Raw genomic sequence first — 17,641 nt, 5'->3', positions numbered from 1 at the left:
TGATAACATGAGAATTATGCTGACTGTTATTTACATCAATTATTTAGGTAAATGAGAAAAATATAATTTGCATAATAATTTGGAACACGGTGTAGTTATGCCATTTGAATGGGGACACGTAGCAAATATAAAGTAGGTGATATCCCAATTTGACTGCAAAAGTGGAAATTTTGTTTAAAGATAAATAATCAGCTTTTACGCTATAGCAATTATAGTTCATTGAGTGAGGTTAACATTGTGAAAATGAATCTTCATTTCAATGCTACAAACATTACAAAAGTAAGCAAACTATTATCTTATCTTGCAAAATACCATTTATTTGGACTACATAATATTTTATCATAATTGCACAGTACAGGACACAGGCAAGGTATTCATAGACCCCGGGTTATAGGCTCATACCTTCAGGTGATTGGACACTGGCAATCGATAGACTCCTGGACTGCTTCCCCTTTAACTCCTCTATAATTATATACCTATTTAACCCTACCCTACTTTGTGAGTCCTCCTTTTGTTTCTAGTGTCCTAGGATGATGTACCTCTTCTCCTGTGCTGAAAATGGCTTAAGAGCGATTTAACTAGTTTTTTTTTAGTTTTTGACAGAGTTCAGATGGATTAGAACACTGTTTTTTATTTATGTCTGTTCCCCCCATTAAGGAGATTCACCATCTCTATTTGTCCTGTTTACCATTATCATTGAAAGTGAAATTAAAAGAAAATTCCTAATTTTGGGTTGTCCTAGAAAAGTAAAAGAGGGGAAATCTTTCAATGGAGACACTAGTTCTGGTGACCTAGGGGTCCTAAAGGAATTCCCTTAATTTGCAAGGATTTCCTATAACTTCCTGTTTGGCTATGGGACAAAAAGTGGAGAGACATCTCTGCAATGGGACACAGATGGCAAAAAAAAAATTGTACAGGGATTTTAAGCCTCCTTTACTCTATCCAAATTGAAAAAAAAAATCAAAGTTACACTTACGGTAACGTCTTTTCCAGTAGTCTTTCAGGACAGCACCTTGAGAGACCTCGGCTCCTCCCCACCTCAGGAAACACCTCCACCCTAAATAAAAACTCTGCCACTCCCCTCTGAACTCAGTTCTTGGCATAGTACCTCCGGTCACCTGGGGAGACATAATATGAGACACCAAAAAACACAAAACATCTCTCATAAATATTATACAACAGAGGGTGGGTAACCGGTGCTGTCCTGAAAGACTACTGGAAAAGATGTTACTGTAAGTGTAACTTTGATTTTCCCCTTTCATCTTTCAGGACAGCACCTTGAGAGGATAAGCGAGTACTCACCCCTAGGGCAGGCCCACTGCTTGCAGAACCTTACGTCTGAAGGCCTGCTCTTGCACCGAGACCAGGTTGAGTCCGTAATGCCTAACAAAGGTCCCATAACTGGACCAAGTTGCAGCCCTACAGATCTGTCCCGGGAGGCCCCTGCCTGTTCCGCTTGTGTGGCCGCCATGGCAAGCGTAGAATGCGCCCTGATGCCCTCTGGGACCTCTAGACCCTCGGCCCGATATGCTTGTTCTATTGCCAATCTCAACCACCTAGCCAACGTGCGTCTGGAAGCTCTCTGACCTTTCCTAGCCCCCGCAAAAGAAATAAAAAATGAATTGGTTTTACGAAACTCCTTCGTCCTATCTAGATAAAGGAGCACACACCTTCTCACATCCAACGTGTGAAATTTTACTTCCCTTTCACGTGAAGGATTAGCGCAAAACAATATCCTGTCCTCTGTGAAAATCTAAGGCCACTTTAGGACCAAAGGCTGGATTCGTCCTGAACACAACCCTGTCTGAAAACACCTGAAAAAAGGCGCTCTGATTGACAGAGCTTCAAGCTCACTCACCCTTCTTGCCGTGGTTATTGCTACCAAAAAGACTGTTTTGAACTTGACGGCCCTCAGGGAGCTGGAAACTAAGGGTTCAAACGGAGACTCCATTAATACCTTAAGTACCCTCGACAAATCCCACTTTGGAAAAGGTCTATTTCCTTCCGGTCTCTGTCTTGACAGAGCCCTAAAAAACCGATCAATGCTTCCTTAGCTAATGGGGACTCAAAGAACACACTTAGAGCCGATATCTGGCTCTTAAGCATGCTGACCGCTAGCCCTTTATCGGCCACCGCATGCAAGAATTCTAGAACCGATACCAGGCTATAGGTATCCACTGAAGCCCTGGAGCACCACTCATTAAAACACCTCCAGACCTTCCTGTAGATCGCTTGGGTTTCCTTTTTCCTACTAGCTAGAAGTGTGGACACTACCCTGGTTGAGAATCCTTTGCTAGCAGTTGTTCCTCAGAAACCACACTGCCACATTCCATCTCTCCACCCTGGGACATAGGACCGGGCCTTGCGATAGCAAGTCTTTCCGTAGAGGTCTTTCCGTATTAACCCAAGGTGGCCGAATTGTTAAGGTCATCAACGTCGAGAACTACGCTTGCCGGGACCAATACGGAGCTATTAGGATCAGGGAGGTTCTCTCCGTTCTGAATTTTTTCAAAACTGCCGACAGCAAGGTGACTGGAAGAAAAGCATAACAGGGGAAAGTCCCATTTCTGCGCCAGCGCATCCACCGCCCGAGCCCCATCCCACCGATTTAGTGAGAAGAACATCGGGACTTTGCTGTTCTGACCTGACGCAAATAGGTCTATGGCTGGGGACCCCCATTTCTTCAGAATGGTCTGGTAAACCTCCCCATTGAGAGCCCACTCCGACTCTCTCAACTGCTGCCTGCTTAGAAAATTGTCTACAAATATATGTTGCGCTCCTAAATACTTCTCAATAAATAATAATTAAATTATTACCATTAAATTAATTCAAATTATGATACAAATAACTAATAAAAGTGTATAAATACCAAAAAATATTTAAATAGATAATTTCAACTAATCAATCTCCTCCAAATAAATATCAAAATAATTCCACATAAAATACTCCTCTAAAAAATATTTTACCAAGTGCTCATAAATCATCTATTAGTGACATGATGTACTTACTAATACCCTCAATTTCATTTATATTCATAATACCCTCATTTAATATAATAAAAATAATAAATCAACTAATAACCCTCAACTAAAACGCATTTAAATGATCCCCCATAAATAAAAATAACCAAATGCTCATAAATAATTAGTAGTGATTAGTATGAATCCAAATATCATCAAAATAATAGTCCCATTGAATAAACAATTGTTTATATATAGTGACTTGGTGCTTGTTGTTCTTCAATTTGTGACTTTTGTGAATCCTTCAAATAGTGAAGATGTGCGCTCACCTCCTTTGATGCCTGCAATTAGGCTATACACGCTTTCGGTTCACTTTCCCTGGAACCTGCTGGACATATACTTTTGCTGGTAAAATTGGGAGATCCTTCCTTTAGGAGTAATGGATGTATCCTCTGGTGGCTGATTATCCCCTCAGGGATTACACACTCCTTTTGTTATCTCAGACCTCCTAATTATCCTCTCCTTGTGTTACTCCGCATGCAGGAAGAAATAGAGGACACAGTGCTTTACCTTATAAAACTTTTTATTCCCACCATCCAAGTATTAAACTCACATTAGACAGGTTTAAATAACGCAATATCCCATTGGAAATCCTCTGCTGGCCTCTGAATCATACACCTGCCGTCTATCGTGTTGTGCAGCTCCTCTCCGAGTGATGACGTAGCCCCTCCCCTACGTGTTACGCCTCCAATCACGTGGCTTCATCAGGGGGTTGTGATAGGTCAATCACTCATCCATTGCCAGCTTATATATATCCCGTCCTCCATTTTACCGTAGATGTACTGGAGGCGGCCATGTTTTTGGGGTCAATTGGAAGCACAAACTATCCTTCCTTTTGACACATTTGTTTCAATTACTATGCTACTATCTCGGAAAGATACTCTGCATATGACTCATCGGACTGCCTGGATTTAAACAACCTCTTTCTTTTCTATGCATTACAATCTTTTTAATAATACATATAACGATTTAAAATAAGTGTGCCAATTAAAAAATGGCATAAATAACAAATAATGATACCATTAAACAAATAATAATTATATAAAATCAACAAATAATTTAATTTAAAAAAAAATTAATAAAAAAAAAAAATTAATAAAAAAATTTTTAATAAAAAAAAATGTTTAATAACAATAATTTAATAAAAAGATAATAATTAAAAAAATATATTTATTAAAATAAACATTTTAAATGGTGCAGAAAGAATCCCTCACACTCAATATACAGGTCTGCACCTGTTTTAAATTCATACCGAATGTAAAAAGTACTCTCCCCCACTCACATGTTCTACATACTTAAAACCAAAAAATATATCATCCTATCATATATGTACATATTATCCAAACCTAAATGTCACTGATAAAGCAGGATAAATCAAAATCCTTGTTCAAACCATCTGGTGCTAAACTTCCTAACTCATAAATCCAAAATGATTCTTTTTTACTTATTTCACGGACTAAATTGTCACCTCTCCAGTGTGGATTGTGTTTGACTAAGCCCCAAAATTCTATTTTCTCTACTTCTTGATGGTGATGTGATTTAAAATGTAGCGGTAAATGATGGTATTTATAGCCTATACTAATATTGTGTATGTGTTCTTTCATACGCTCTTTAAGACTACTCTTAGTGCGTCCTATATATAATCGATTACACGGACATTTTAAGGCGTATACTCCGCCCTTAGTACTACACGTAATAAATTGGTCTATTTCATACTGTTTACCATTTAAGGGATTGATAAATTTATTTCTACATCTTGGGTTTGCATGAGTTCTTCTACAGCTATAACAATGACCACATCTGTAAAATCCTGTCCCATTGAAGAAACTTAGAGTATTCGTGAGTGGCCTTGGGGGTTCTAATACATTTTTTACAATCTGATCTCTAATATTTGGTGCCTTTTTAAAAATGAACCTAGGTTTATCTTTAATGATAGTTCTCAAAACTTTATCCAATTTCAATATACCCCAATGCTTAGTTATAATTTTTTGTAAGTCTCTGTATTGTCTATTGTAGGGTAATATCATGGCTATCTCCTGTTCTCCTACTTTTTGTTGTTTCTTTTTTTCTAACAACATTTTTCTATCTACCACCTCTATTTTCCTACTTTCTTCCTGTATTATTTCTTTCTTATAACCTTTATCTACAAACCTCTGGATCAATATTTCACTATGTTCTCTATAATCCTCAACATTGGTACAATTACGTCTTAGTCGGAGAAACTGTCCCCTTGGGATATTTTGGATCCACGGTTTGTAGTGACAGCTATTAACAGGGATGTATGAATTTCGATCAGTCTTCTTAAAATGATTTTTTGTAATTATATCCACACCTGTGTTTATTAATTTAAGATCTAAAAAGTTTATCTCTCTATTGCTGATGTTCCAGCTTAATGTGATATTTTTAGTATTTTCATTTAAATTATGATAATAATTAATCAATGATGATTCTTCACCTTTCCAAAATAATATGATATCATCAATGAATCTGCCATACATGGCAATATTCTGATTCATATTATTAAATATTACCTCCTCCTCCCACATAGCCATGTATAAATTTGCGATGCTGGGGGGAAAGCGAGCTCCCATCGCTACACCTCTCATCTGCAAATAATATTCTCCTTTGTACCAAAAGTAGTTGTGATTAAGACAAAACTTGATACATTTAATAAGATATTTCTGTTGTTTTTTAGGGAGAGATGAATATTTATGTAAAGCCCAAATTGCCGCCTCTACTGCTCCTGTGTGATCTATAATTGTATACAATGAGGAGACATCAGCTGTACTCATAATTACCTTATCACTTTTTTCTAATGATTGTATAGTATTAATCACATGTGTGGTATCTTTGATGTAAGCTCTAGTTTTTTCTACCAGAGGTTGGAGAAATTGATCGATATATTGTCCAATTCTGGATGTTAAGCCATCTATACCGTTAATGATCGGTCTCATTGGTGGATTTTGTATATCCTTGTGTATTTTTGGTATGGAGTATATTATTGGTGTTTTATTAACCGACGGCACCAAATATTTGGCTTCTTTTTCATCTACAATACCCTTTTTCTTTCCGTATTCAATTAATTTATTAAGTTCTCTTTTATACGATCCTATAGGATTATTATTTAATTTACTATATGTTTCATTATCTTCTAACATTTTTCTCATGCACAATTCATATGCATCCTTAGATAATATAACTATTCCTCCCCCTTTATCGGCCGGTCTCACAACCAAATTTTTTCTCTTTTTTAGGGACTTAATTCCTTTATTAATATCCGTTTCTCCCTTGTATGTTTTAATTTTCAATGTTTCAATTTCTTCTATTACTAATTTTTTAAAAATATTAATATAGGTGTTATCTTGATTTTTTGGATTGAACAAGGATTTATTCTTTAACGTACTATGTTGGATGGCATTCACATTCTGACTACTTACTTTAATAGGGTTCTGTAAGAAATACTTTTTTAAATTTAAATTTCTCACCAATTTTTGTACACTGACGTATGTTTCAAATTTATTTAATTTATTACTAGGTGCAAACTTTAGACCTCCAATACTTTTATTTCCTCTTTAGTGAGTGGGATTTCACTTAAATTATATATGCCTTCACCTATGGATCTCTTCTCCTTTTCTTGTTTCCTGTTTCTTCCTCCTCTTTTTCCCCTTTTTCTAATCTTTCTGTGATGTGTGTGGGAATGTGATCCCACCCTAAAAAAGGGTTAGGAATGGGATTTTCCTGATATTGTTGCTCCAATGGTGAATAACTATTGTAAGTAGGAACATTATACATATAGTTATTTGGTTTAGGATATCCTTGTGGCTTATATCCTGGAGATCTTTGATAATTCGGTCTGTGTCCTTGTGTGTTTCTCGGTGGATAACCATATGGTTTTCTGTAATTAGTGCCTCTATACCCTTGATTATAGTATGGTCTAAACCCTGGGTGAGGGAATCTATATGATTCTCTATTTTGGTATTGATATTGGTTGTCCTGTCTCCAATTTTCTCGATTATTACCATATTGAGGTGGTCCCATCTCTTTTTTGTGTATTGGTGTTTTTTTATTTGGGATCGAATTTTTAGGTGTTACAAATCCTATCAATTTTTTCACTATAGACTCATTATTCACCATATGTTTGACTGGTGTATTTTCTGTAGATGAAATCCCTGTATTATTGGTTTTACTTTGCCATTTATACACCTGTTTCAAACTGTAATCTTGTATTACTCTTTGATATTTCTTTTTCTTTTTGTTTTTATTTTCTTGATCTTTATTTTTTACATTCCAATTTAATTCATTCATGTATTTACCAGTTATATTATCTAAAGATGCATATGAATTGTCCATGAGAAAAATGTTAGAAGATAATGAAACATATAGTAAATTAAATAATAATCCTATAGGATCGTATAAAAGAGAACTTAATAAATTAATTGAATATGGAAAGAAAAAGGGTATTGTAGATGAAAAAGAAGCCAAATATTTGGTGCCGTCGGTTAATAAAACACCAATAATATACTCCATACCAAAAATACACAAGGATATACAAAATCCACCAATGAGACCGATCATTAACGGTATAGATGGCTTAACATCCAGAATTGGACAATATATCGATCAATTTCTCCAACCTCTGGTAGAAAAAACTAGAGCTTACATCAAAGATACCACACATGTGATTAATACTATACAATCATTAGAAAAAAGTGATAAGGTAATTATGAGTACAGCTGATGTCTCCTCATTGTATACAATTATAGATCACACAGGAGCAGTAGAGGCGGCAATTTGGGCTTTACATAAATATTCATCTCTCCCTAAAAAACAACAGAAATATCTTATTAAATGTATCAAGTTTTGTCTTAATCACAACTACTTTTGGTACAAAGGAGAATATTATTTGCAGGTGAGAGGTGTAGCGATGGGAGCTCGCTTTGCACCCAGCATCGCAAATTTATACATGGCTATGTGGGAGGAGGAGGTAATATTTAATAATATGAATCAGAATATTGCCATGTATGGCAGATTCATTGATGATATCATATTATTTTGGAAAGGAGAAGAATCATCATTGATTAATTATTATCATAATTTAAATGAAAATACTAAAAATATCACATTAAGCTGGAACATCAGCAATAGAGAGATAAACTTTTTAGATCTTAAATTAATAAACACAGGTGTGGATATAATTACAAAAAATCATTTTAAGAAGACTGATCGAAATTCATACATCCCTGTTAATAGCTGTCACTACAAACCGTGGATCCAAAATATCCCAAGGGGACAGTTTCTCCGACTAAGACGTAATTGTACCAATGTTGAGGATTATAGAGAACATAGTGAAATATTGATCCAGAGGTTTGTAGATAAAGGTTATAAGAAAGAAATAATACAGGAAGAAAGTAGGAAAATAGAGGTGGTAGATAGAAAAATGCTGTTAGAAAAAAAGAAACAACAAAAAGTAGGAGAACAGGAGATAGCCATGATATTACCCTACAATAGACAATACAGAGACTTACAAAAAATTATAACTAAGCATTGGGGTATATTGAAATTGGATAAAGTTTTGAGAACTATCATTAAAGATAAACCTAGGTTCATTTTTAAAAAGGCACCAAATATTAGAGATCAGATTGTAAAAAATGTATTCGAACCCCCAAGGCCACTCACGAATACTCTAAGTTTCTTCAATGGGACAGGATTTTACAGATGTGGTCATTGTTATAGCTGTAGAAGAACTCATGCAAACCCAAGATGTAGAAATAAATTTATCAATCCCTTAAATGGTAAACAGTATGAAATAGACCAATTTATTACGTGTAGTACTAAAGGCGTAGTATACGCCTTAAAATGTCCATGTAATCGATTATATATAGGACGCACTAAGAGGAGTCTTAAAGAGCGTATGAAAGAACACATACACAATATTAGTATAGGCTATAAATACCATCATTTACCGCTACATTTTAAATCACATCACCATCAAGAAGTAGAGAAAATAGAATTTGGGGCTTAGTCAAACACAATCCACACTGGAGAGGTGACAATTTAGTCCGTGAAATAAGTAAAAAAGAATCATTTTGGATTTATGAGTTAGGAAGTTTAGCACCAGATGGTTTGAACAAGGATTTTGATTTATCCTGCTTTATCAGTGACATTTAGGTTTGGATAATATGTACATATATGATAGGATGATATATTTTTTGGTTTTAAGTATGTAGAACATGTGAGTGGGGGAGAGTACTTTTTACATTCGGTATGAATTTAAAACAGGTGCAGACCTGTATATTGAGTGTGAGGGATTCTTTCTGCACCATTTAAAATGTTTATTTTAATAAATATATTTTTTTAATTATCTTTTTATTAAATTATTGTTATTAAACATTTTTTTTTTTATTAAAAATTTTATTAAATTTTTTTTTTATTAAAATTTTTTTTTTAATTTTTATTTTTAATTAAATTATTTGTTGATTTTATATAATTATTATTTGTTTAATGGTATCATTATTTTTTATTTATGCCATTTTTTAATTGGCACACTTATTTTAAATCGTTATATGTATTATTAAAAAGATTGTAATGCATAGTAAAAGAAAGAGGTTGTTTAAATCCAGGCAGTCCGATGAGTCATATGCAAAGTATCTTTCCGAGATAGTAGCATAGTAATTGAAACAAATGTGTCAAAAGGAAGGATAGTTTGTGCTTCCAATTGACCCCAAAAACATGGCTGCCTCCAGTACATCTACGGTAAAATGGAGGACGGGATATATATAAGCTGGCAATGGATGAGTGATTGACCTATCACAACCCCCTGATGAAGCCACGTGATTGGAGGCGTAACACGTAGGGGAGGGGCTACGTCATCACTCGGAGAGGAGCTGCACAACACGATAGACGGCAGGTGTATGACTCAGAGGCCAGCAGAGGATTTCCAATGGGATATTGCATTATTTAAACCTGTCTAATGTGAGTTTAATACTTGGATGGTGGGAATAAAAAGTTTTAAAAGGTAAAGCACTGTGTCCTCTATTTCTTCCTGCATGCGGAGTAACACAAGGAGAGGATAATTAGGAGGTCTGAGATAACAAAAGGAGTGTGTAATCCCTGAGGGGATAATCAGCCACCAGAGGATACATCCATTACTCCTAAAGGAAGGATCTCCCAATTTTACCAGCAAAAGTATATGTCCAGCAGGTTCCAGGGAAAGTGAACCAAAAGTGTGTATAGCCTAATTGCAGGCATCAAAGGAGGTGAGCGCACATCTTCACTATTTGAAGGATTCACAAAAGTCACAAATTGAAGAACAACAAGCACCAAGTCACTATATATAAACAATTGTTTATTCAATGGGACTATTATTTTGATGATATTTGGATTCATACTAATCACTACTAATTATTTATGAGCATTTGGTTATTTTTATTTATGGGGGATCATTTAAATGCGTTTTAGTTGAGGGCTATTAGTTGATTTATTATTTTTATTATATTAAATGAGGGTATTATGAATATAAATGAAATTGAGGGTATTAGTAAGTACATCATGTCACTAATAGATGATTTATGAGCACTTGGTAAAATATTTTTTTAGAGGAGTATTTTATGTGGAATTATTTTGATATTTATTTGGAGGAGATTGATTAGTTGAAATTATCTATTTAAATGTTTTTTGGTATTTATACACTTTTATTAGTTTGTATCATAATTTGAATTAATTTAATGGTAATAATTTAATTATTATTTATTGAGAAGTATTTAGGAGCGCAGCATTTAGTTGTAGATATTTCCAACACAGTTGTAGTTATGTGTTTCATGTTTGCGATCCTCTAGTAATTATCACAGCTGTGGCTCGCAAGTCACTCTGATTCATCTATGCTTAGAAAATTGGCCACCTGATTTAGTTCCCCTTTCAGGTGGACGGCAGATAAGGAGGCTAAATTTGCCTCTGCCCGTGATAGTAGCACTGCTGTCAGGCCCCAGTGGGACCTACTTCTTGTTCCTCCCTGTTTGTCCACATAAGCCACCACCGTCGCATTGTCCGAAAGGACGCAAACATGATGGCCCCCAATCAAACCCTGGAAGGAACGAAGGGCCATCCAAACTGCCCTGAGTTCCTTCCAGTTTGAGGATTCCCTTCTCTCTTCTCGAGACCAAGCGCCCTGCACCACGGATTCCTCCAGGTACGCTCCCCATCCCTGGACGCTCGCATCCGTTGTGATCTCCCTGACCACCGGAAAATTCCACAGTAACCCTTAGGTTAAGTTGCCTGTCTTCCTCAACCACCAAAGGGATCTTTTTACTTTGGTGGGAACCCGCACCCAGGAATCTAACGAACTCTGCTGCAGGTCCCAAACGTTCAAAATGAACAGCTGCAAGGGACGTAGATGCAACCCATTGTACCGCCGGAATGGACGAGGTTAATAGCCCTAAAACTCTCTAGTAGCCGCCTGATCCCCCTGTCTAACTTGGCGAGCTTCTCTGGGGTTAGAAAGGTTTTTTTGACAGATGGAATCCAGTATATAGCCCAGATAAGTCATTCTCGGGGCTGGGATCAGACTGGATTTCCCAGGTTCAACAGCCATCTCAAACTCTCCAAATGGTTCCTCACCACCATTATGTCCCTCGCAAGCTGCTCCTCCGACCTTGCGAATAAAAGAAGATCGTCTAGGTAGGCTACCACTGAAATTTCCTTCACCCGAAGTGGAACCAGCACCTCGGACATAACTTTTGTGAAGATCCTTGGAGATGAGGAGAGCCCGAAGGGCAAGGCCTGAAACTGCAGGTGACACATCCCCCCTTGACCCTGAACTGCTAGCCTGAGAAACTTCTGAAATGTATCCACGATGGGTACATGCAGATAGGCATCCTTTAAATCCATTGAGGCTAAGAACGCCCCCCGGTGGAAGCAGGGCTTTGACTGTAAAAATTTATTCCATCCGAAACTTCTTGTATCGGATAGATTCGTTCAGGGGCTTCAGATTTAGAATTAACCTGTACGCCCCTGAAGGTTTCTGGACCACGAACACATGTGAGTAGAAACCCTCCCCTATCTCTGCATTGGGAACTCTCACTACTACCTTTTGCTCCTCTAACTCCCGTGGAGAAGCTAATAAGGCCCAAGCCTTTTGTGAACATCTGGGCAGGCTTGTTACTAATAACCTTCACGGTGGTGGCTTTGAGAACTCCAGACGGTACGCCCTTCTCACGATGTCCAGTACGAAGGGGCTGGAGACCTCCGATTCCCACCGTCTGAGGAAGACCCCCAATCTTCCTCCCACCGGGGGAATCGAGTCATAGTGGCTTTTGGGGCTGCTCAGGAGGACAGAATATCGCTCCTCCTTTGCCCCTACCTCTCTGCCCCCATGCCCTTTTCTGAATCTCTGGCCTAAGAACCTGTAACCTCTTTGGGGGACGAAACTTCCTTCCCCCTCAATCCTGCATTTTCCACTTAAAGGGAAAGGAGTTCTTTCTAACCCTGGGCCAAACAGGAGATCTCCTGTAAAAGGAATGCCACATAACTTTACTTTAGAGGCAATATCTCCGTGCCATGTTTTTAGCCAAAGGGCCCTACGGGCTGAATTGGTAAGGACCGCTGACCTCACTAACAACCTCACAGACTTCGACGAAGCATCCACAATGTACCCTACCCCCTGTAATAACGTCTGAAAGGACGCAAGGATCCTATCTTTAGGGGAGTCAGCCACGATGTGCGCATGTAACTGCGTGAGCCAGTACTCCATGTTCCTGGCCACTACCGTGGTGGCCATGGCAGGCTTCACATTGGACAAGGTCGAGTCCCAAGATTTTTTTAAGGAGGGAATCTGCCCTCCTATCCATAAAATCTGGCAGAACCCCCATGTCCTCAAAAGCTAAATCCATCTTTCTAGCAATTTGGGAGAACGCCATGTCCAGCCTGGGATTTGTGTTCCACAAAGTGGACGGATCCTCATCAAACGGAAATCGGCGTTTGAGGGATTTAGAAAAAAAGGGCTTCCTCTCAGGATCCTGCCACTCCTTTTTTATCGTATCCACTAATACCTTGTGGAAGGGGAAAAACTCTCCGCTTTTGTTCTTCCATGCCCTGATACATCTGGTCATGCAGTGAAAGGGGTTTTTATCCTCCTTAATATCGAGCATGGCATAAATCGCCCCCAACAAATCGTCTACCTCCTCTAGGGACAATTTGTATCTAGAGGGGCCTCTGGGATCGTCTGAGGGGCCCTCCCCTTCTGAATCCTCTTTGAACTGGGAGCCAAAGGATGGCTCACCTTCCGCAGCCTCCTGGCCCTCCGTTCCTCGACTAGTTGACAGAAGCACCTGCTGGGGGGGACGGGGCGCGGCCTGGGGTAACGCCAAATTCTCAACAAGCGTTTTGAAGGAGTCAAAAGGTATTAGTCAGTTCCCTCACTGATTTAACCAAGTCTCCCTGTGACGGACTCTCCTCCCTAACTAACCCCTCTATACAGGGCCCACATAGCACCTTTTTCCAAGATTCTTTCAGGGTCACCTTACATGACGGATATTTCCGCTTAGGCACCTGGTGCTTGAGTTTTTCACGGGCTTTGCCCTGAAAAAACAAGAAGAGGAGAACCAGGGAACCTATTACCCCTTGTCCAAGCTGCCTGCCCAGCTGCCCCCCCTCTCTCTTCCCTGGCAGGGAAGCAGGGAACAAGGGCCTGACCTTGGACAGACCCCCCCCACCCTGGCACCTCTGACCACAAAGAGGGCTGGGAATACCCTTTGGAGCTAGGGGCCCATAGGTAGGGGAAAGACTCCACTGAGTCACCTACCTGTGCCTGGCTGGTGCTGGCCTCGCCTGGTCCCGGTGCCTCTGCTCTGGACATACCTCAGGAGGGTGGTCGCTGCATTATCGCCTGTCTCCACAGGCTACCGTGCCGCGCGGTCATTCTTGCCGCCGTCCCTGTGTCTTCAGGGCCGCAGCCGGAAGCCAGAAGCCATGACCCCGGGAGAAGCCCCGCCCCTTCCGCCGGAAATTACAGCCCAGCGCGCTCCAATGCTGGCATGTATGGGAGGAGCGGGACTCCTTCCCCGGTCTCCCAAGACCTCAGCATGAGGACGCTCCCGCAACTCTCCGGAGGGGGCCGGGGGGCAGCCGACAGGTTAGTGCCGCACCTTCCTCTGACCCCACAGAGGCAGCATTACTGGGGGATAGCAGCCGGCCTTCACCCCACGCTGCCCTGTCTCTATCCTAACAACCAGGTCTCTCTGTCCCCTGACAGCACCTGGAGAGGCCTCCCAGAAGATGTCTCCCACTGGAGGAAACACAAAAACTGAGGTCGGAGGGGAGTGACAGAATTTTTATTTAGGGTGAAGGTGTTTCCTCAGGTGGAGAGGAACCGAGGTCTCTCAAGGTGCTGTCCTGAAAGACGAAAGGGGAAAAAAACGTTTTGCCTGTAGTTCTACTTTCATTGCCCTCTAAAGAATAGAAGCAGTGAATCCGGATCAGCACAACCTCAGTAAAACCTTGGGAGCTGTACCCAAACTCCATGCTGTAGGAGAGCCTGTACTGTTGCTTTGAGCACTGGATCTTGCACATTGGTACTGTCCGGGTCCTGTCCACGGCAGAAGTTCTGGAAGATCTGGCATTTCTGCCAGTACCCTGCATGGCCACAGAAGCACGCATCAGGCTCAGTTTGGTGCCAGACGGCCTTTATAAGGAGGCTCATCACTTTCTCAAGTTGCTGGATGATCTCTAGCTCCCCATACCTTGTTCCTGTTTCCTGTGTTATTGTGACCTGTGATTTCCTGATACCGACTCGGCTTGCTCTTGGACCTGTCTACTGTTTAAACCCTGATCTGACCTTTGCTTGGCTAACAGATACTCTCTCTCTCGCTCCTCTGTGTATGACCTTGGCTATCCCATCTGACTATGTCTGCTCTGATTCCCCTTTGGTACCTGACCTTGGCTTGAACCGGCTATTCAGTAATCCTCTATTCCCAGAAGGGCTTGCATACCTCACACAGGCACCACCTGTCTGCAGACCTCATCTCCGTGCATCAGCTGTGCTCCTGGGTGGACCACCAACAAGCACTCCTACAGGCGACCTTTGCCACTTTGGGCCTGAGTCCCACTCTCAGGGGAGTCTGGAACTCAGCCACAAGGAAGCCCTCTCTCCATTGGCCTCCATCACCAGGTATGTGATAGGTACTTAATGCAATCGGTAGTAGTCAGCCGTGGGGTACTGTGCAGGTCCAGGGCACTGGCCCATCACTATGGAACCCAGACCTTGAAGATCCCCTCAGGGGTATATGCACCATGACGGACAGAGCCTGGACGTTATATTCAGTCCAGCATCATGGACAGGTCATACAAGGTTACTTGTACTTTTGACTGTTACTGTAAAAACCAGGGCTATGTATAGATGTATTCACTTTACAGTGTAAACTTTTCAAACTTGGCATTAAATCTCAACCACTTAGGGAATACTCTCTGGTTACATCACACCACTGGCCACACACTTTACAGCCACTTTCTCCTAGAGCCCTTATAATTTACTCAGACACTTCTTCCTGCCCTTTTGCCATGAGGATTCACTTTAGGACATTCTCCACACAAGGTTTGCTGTTTTCCTCTTTTCAAACACACTTGCCCTATATTCCGCACCCTACTCTAGGAATACCTCACACGGGAATACCCTCTCCCATGGTGTAAATCAGGTGAAGGGGAGCCACAGCTAAACCTCAAGAAAATGTGAAAGGCCCGCACAACACTCAACCTTATGTAACGATGCTTCCCTTGCACCGGAGCAGGAATCGATTTTAACACTCTGTCTCTGCATACAATTCTAGCTCTATCTCAGGCATGCAACAAATGGCCTACCTAATAAAAGCCAAACTTTATGAATCTGTCACAATTTCTCAGACAACCACCAGCTTTAATACAGTTATCTTTGTCCAGGGCTACAAAATGTCGTGCCCATTCATACCTCTTTTTCATATCCTCTGTCAAATCCTGAGCCAGATCCTGATATGACTACTGCAAAAGAGGACCCAGAAGGGAGTGAGGGAGATATAGAAGCTGTATTAGAAGAGTTTATGGAAGATTTTTTTTATCCCCCACTTTCTTTTATACCTGAAGTGGGAGCATCATGCACCATGTTTGATGTTTTCAAAAGCCATTGCATTGTAGAACTTGATTTCCTGTACATGAACAAATAGCATGTGCAATCTATGATCACTCCAGAAAAGTCTTCATTCCAAAAATCTTTGTTGAACTCTATCCAGTGGAGAAGAAGCTTACAAAAAAGTGGTTTGTTTCTGTCATCCCAGTCTTAAAGTGATTGTAAAGACTTGTTTTCATTAAAATAAAAAAAGATGTTATACTTACCTGCTCTATGCAATGGTATTGCACGGAGAAGTCCTTTACCTTCTCTTTTTGGGCTTTCTGGTATCAGATCTATGTACAGTAGCCCAGCTTTGTAAGGCTGCTACCTGGTCCTCTGTTCATACTTTTTCAAAGGTCTACCAGGATGTCCAGTCTTCAACGGATGCAGATTTTGGCCTCAAGGTCCTTGCAGCAGCACTCTGAAATTGAATCTTTTGACCCTTGTTGTTGATGGGCCTTTTGGCATATTCTCCTTGCCTAGTTGTTGCTCACCCTCCTCACTCTTTTTTTGGGGACATCCCTTGGTCTAGGAGTACTTTTACTGTGTCCTATACTGTATGATTAAGATAAGTGGAATTTTGACTTACCAGTAAATTCCATATCTTGGCGTACTGTACAGTACAATGCAGATTCCACTCTTCCTTCCATTCCTTGATTATGGCGTTACTTGGTACAAAACTGCAGACTCACAAAGTGAGGTAGGATTATAGGGGAGGTGCCCAGGGGACATGTCCTCAAAAGCTTTGCCTGTGTCCATTCACCTGAAGGTGCGAGCCTATAAGCAGGGTCTATGAATACTTTGCCTGTGTCCTTTACGCATGCATAATGTATGCATAAATGTAGTTATGAATGTAGCCAATAATCTGTTAGAAATCCACCACTGCAAAATAAATCCATTTTTTCAGTAGGTCAATTCTGACCCATGGAGCCAGTCCACAAGTGCTTATCTGAACTCACTCCAAAAGGTGAAGAGAATGATGTTTTGGGTTTGTAGAGCATGTCTCCTTTTTCTTTTCTTCTCAGTCAGCTGTTTTCTCTTCCTCTCTCAAAGATTCCATAGTCATCTGTTGCACCTCTCTTGCATGAAGACCTCCCACTCAGCCTAATCCAACAGCCTTCCAGACACTATTCTGTTTCTTCATTCTTCCAATACGGTCTGGGATTGGTGCAGGGTTTAAAAAAAATTTATTTTTTTTACTGTAAGTGCTGGCTGTACCTCAACCTAGACTGAAGCTCAAATTATTGGTGTTCCAATGGGAGAATAACAGGCAACGCTGATCCCCCACCCCACAGCATACACAGAGCTAGTGGCATATAATTCATGGGTGTAGGGTGTTCACTGCATATGGGCCCCGAGGGGGGCGGGGCACTGTGCTGTGAACACCCTGCACCCATGGATGAGATGTATCAAGAGGAGATCGCTGCTTGTCACTACCCCCACCGCTGCACCGATCATCCCCATCAGATTTCTCTTTGTGGGCCCCCCTGCA

At 40.4% G+C, this 17,641-nt stretch overlaps 1 protein-coding gene across 2 annotated transcripts in view; it reads left to right on the top strand.

Moving 5' to 3' along the window:
* LOC149470725 (leukocyte antigen CD37-like) overlaps positions 1-17,121 on the top strand; it is a 391,182-nt gene extending 374,061 nt beyond the window's left edge. For both annotated transcript variants that reach the window (XR_016308144.1, XM_089660914.1), the window contains one exon: positions 17,057-17,121. Coding sequence is in view for 1 of the 2 variants with exons in the window: in XM_089660914.1 (XP_089517040.1) it covers positions 17,057-17,059 (3 nt within the window). In the remaining variant the exon portion in view is untranslated. The remainder of the gene's footprint in view (positions 1-17,056) is intronic.
* Positions 17,122-17,641: the final 520 nt, after the last annotated feature.

The sequence above is a fragment of the Staurois parvus genome, unplaced genomic scaffold, assembly GCF_062004578.1.
Source record: "Staurois parvus isolate SC_StPar_1 unplaced genomic scaffold, SC_StPar_1.0 ptg000032l, whole genome shotgun sequence".
Taxonomy (NCBI): Eukaryota; Metazoa; Chordata; class Amphibia; order Anura; family Ranidae; genus Staurois; species Staurois parvus.
This window is presented reverse-complemented; position numbering and strand designations above follow the sequence as displayed.